At 35.4% G+C, this 3,625-nt stretch overlaps 1 protein-coding gene across 1 annotated transcript; it reads left to right on the forward strand.

Moving 5' to 3' along the window:
• The first annotated feature begins 348 nt into the window (after positions 1-348).
• Positions 349-2,132, forward strand: LOC140749245 (uncharacterized). Its single transcript, XM_073082289.1, has 2 exons — positions 349-750; positions 1,668-2,132. The coding sequence occupies exons 1-2, from the start codon at positions 349-351 to the stop codon at positions 2,130-2,132; spliced, it is 867 nt and encodes a 288-aa protein (XP_072938390.1).
• The last annotated feature ends 1,493 nt before the right edge of the window (positions 2,133-3,625 follow it).

The raw sequence follows: 3,625 nt of genomic DNA on the forward strand, positions 1-3,625 counted from the left end.
TTTAAAAATAGTTTTTAGATTCATTTTAGATGACATTCGAGTACCTGACATTTATTTTATGTATGCTATTTTTAAAATCTTGGGAAGGTTGATCTATTGTTTCTTATCGCTTTATCTTATGTTTAATTTAAAGGACCTGCTTATCGAAATCGCTTGCATTGCCTGATAACATTACTAAGCATATTCTACGGGTTTTCGCGAGGGGCGAACAACTTTTATCAGGCTGTAAATATTAATGCAATTATTGATAATATAACACTCATTGATACGGTATCGACAGTGTATCTCGTGCCTTCCCTGTAATGTTATTCCAATCATGAAATGTTACGTTTAGAGGTTTTTCTCTCTATGCTCGTGTTAGCAACAACTCAAGACTTGCTAGGTGTTAATTATTCCTTCGACGTAGATTTTTATAGAAACTTTGATAGTAAAAAATGTGAAAATGAAAGTGTGTGGCGACTTGAGCGATACGAAGCTCTGGAAATAGATCCTCCCTTCGCAGACAGTGATAAGGGATTACAAGCTGTAGGAAAAAGCTGTGCGTCGTCTTTCCCTATAATATTTTTCGGTGGAACTTTGGAATTTCATGTTTATGTTCGCGTGTTCTCACAAAGACACAGGATAAGCATAGAGGTGCTTGATGAAAATGACGCACCAATCACACGTTTTGCTTACGGACTATCGAGTGAAGGATATGCACCAGGCTGGCGAATATTAAGCCTTAAAATTGACAAGTGCGCTAAAGGATATGTAAGTAGAAATTGTTATGAAACTTTCTTTTTATATACCTACACATAACATAAATAACAAGTGTTTTAGGCGTTTCTTGGTATGAGGAAATCCACTTGTATATTCCCTTTGCATTACGCATATAAAAGCAGAATCACTCAGGTCCAGACCCACATTAAATACAACATATTATGTATATCTAATTCCTTTTATTGATACTACTTGTCTTCGCCTGTCAGAGTCGAAGTTTGGACCGCATTTCGTATGGTTTATGACCATTGAACCGAAGTGAAAAGAACACAAAGTCAAAATGTGAAAAATTCATCTGTAGCTTAGATTGCCGATAGTCGGTTGCATTATTAATGATATCGTATTTTTTTTTATGTACTTAATATAGGAGTAGCAGACGAGCATGCAGTCCACCTAATAGTAAGTGGCTACTGCCGCCCATGGACATCTGTAATCAACTCCAAATAGGATTAGATATTCCTACCTGAGGTCGGCCACAGATGCGCCGCTATCCCTGAGGACTAAGCTGGAACGCCTCGAAAAAGTCTGTCTCCCTTACCACACCCTTCAAACCGGAACACAGCAGCGCCTAACACTGCTGTTATTAGGTAGAAATAGGTGTGGCGGTGGTGCCGCCGGATTCGAACCACAAAGGGTTCTACCACTTTCAAATTTAATTATTTATGTATCATTAAAATCTTCACATTGTTTGATATTAAAGGTAATGCTTTATATAAATCGTATTAATTAAATTAAAATACATCATTTAAAATTTAAGATTTCAAACAACATCTATAATGTTCGCAAGAGGGTTGAAATTAATATAAAAAGTGAAATTTTCAGCACCTACGGAAATATAACAAATATATTGTGTAACATTTGTTGCAATGCACTTTTCTATTTTAATATCTCTAATGATATCTTTACAGATAAGGCTGCGAGGAAGAAGTCTTAGTAATGAAACCGTTGTAGTAGATTCATTCCGATATACACCAAACAGTACAGCTCATTATGATTACAAACAAAACATCACAAGTTTAAATCACGAAATTGAAGACGAAGATATCATTTTCACGTACAAAGATCTAAATATTGAAGAGGAAGATGTGATTGGAAACAGTGATCTTATAGATGAGGAGCTCGGCTCGGGAGAGACCCCACCAGACCCGGTAGACCCCGAAGTAAGTTCGGTCTGGACTCCGCTCACGATCTTCTTAACTTCTTTTGGTGTTGTGGTAGTTGTTGCGGTTGTAGCCGTTAGTGCGTATCATTGTGGTAGTATCAGGGCCAGGGATAACGCGTTCCCAGCGTATGACGATGTACCGCCCTCGACGATAACTATACCACGAGTCGGCACTCCAGACAGCCGTTCAGATTTTGCGAGATTTTATTAAATTGACTTAGATTACTTAGTAAAAATGTAAAGAAACTGTATTTATTACGTAGTTAAAATAACAAACACTATCTTGCTGTCAATTTTGTGGTTAGTCACTGCCGTCCATAGACTTTAACTTCAGAGTTAGAGTCTTAGTGAGCCCCACATGCGTCAATACCTCTTAGAATTCAATTGACGTGCGTCATATAAGTGTATCCTTTACAACTATCTTCAGAATACAGCCGCGCTTGACACCGCTAATAACTAAAGCAGATATAATGTAAAAGTGGTTCATTCAAAGTCACAGTCTAACAACTTTAAAAAATACATTTACTTTTTTTAACAACTTTTTGACTTCCTTTAAATAAATTACTATCGAAACTGTTCAATTGTAATGAATTTTAATTCAAGCACATACAAGAAAATGCGTGCATGCTTACAATATTACCTATAGTTCTTAATCGAATGTGAAAAATAAGGTTGTCATTTGCAATAATGGATCAGACAGGATTAAATTGTAATCCGGATAATATTGTGATAATATATAAGTCTTTATTAAATTGACCCACTGCATATAGGTAAACGATAAGCGATGGGCGATGTTTTAAATAGAATTGAAATTAGTAGTTTACCGTCATCATCAGTAGATGTCGTGAAGCGACAATGCCATTTTTTTGGGGATATAAGTCTCATATTCTTATAGTCTCCAAAATTAGATGAGCATATAATTAATATTCATAAGCCTTTTATTTATTGTGAACGCCGACATGGTTGTTCAGCAGCGCAAGAATATGTAAGAAAATATTAATTATAAATTGATCTACTAAATTCATACATATATGTTTCTCGTTTTCTGGCAGCAACTAATAGTGCTGCTACCATTAAAAATACCCATTTCATTTTCGTTTCTAATAACCATATCGCTGCTCCTTACTCGCTGCCACTGTAACAACTACCTTAAGCTGGTTTCCGGATTACGTATACATTTATTATTGTACAATTGTGTATTTTATTTATCATATAATACATCATAATTTTAATAGACATTTTTAATTATATTATACTAGTATATCGGAAATAATTCTCTTAAACTGTAGATAAATAATCGTTATAATTATTTAGATCCTATATATAGACTACCTAAAATAAATATGCGGGAGTATTAATTTATTCAGACTACAATTAACTATAATATTGTGTATTGAATGCTAATATAACTGTGATTCTCTGAACAGCAGTTTAATTTTATCACCTTGATCACCTCATCATCAACCCATTACTGACGGGCACAGGTCTCCTCTCAGAATAAGCTATAGTCGCACCGCTCTGGCCAAGTGCGAATTGGTGGACTGCACAAACTTTTGAATATTTTTTTTAAGATTTCGCAAATATGCAGTTTTCTCACGATGTTTTCTTTCGCCGTTGCAGCAAGTGATAATTAATTTCTAATAAGCACATAACTTTGAAAAATCAGAGGTGCGTGCCTGGGATTTGAACCCCTCGCTTGAGAGG

Source organism: Epargyreus clarus, unplaced genomic scaffold (genome assembly GCF_041222505.1).
Source record: "Epargyreus clarus isolate Ecla_fem2 unplaced genomic scaffold, WU_Ecla_fem_2.2 ptg000017l, whole genome shotgun sequence".
NCBI classification, from domain to species: domain Eukaryota; kingdom Metazoa; phylum Arthropoda; class Insecta; order Lepidoptera; family Hesperiidae; genus Epargyreus; species Epargyreus clarus.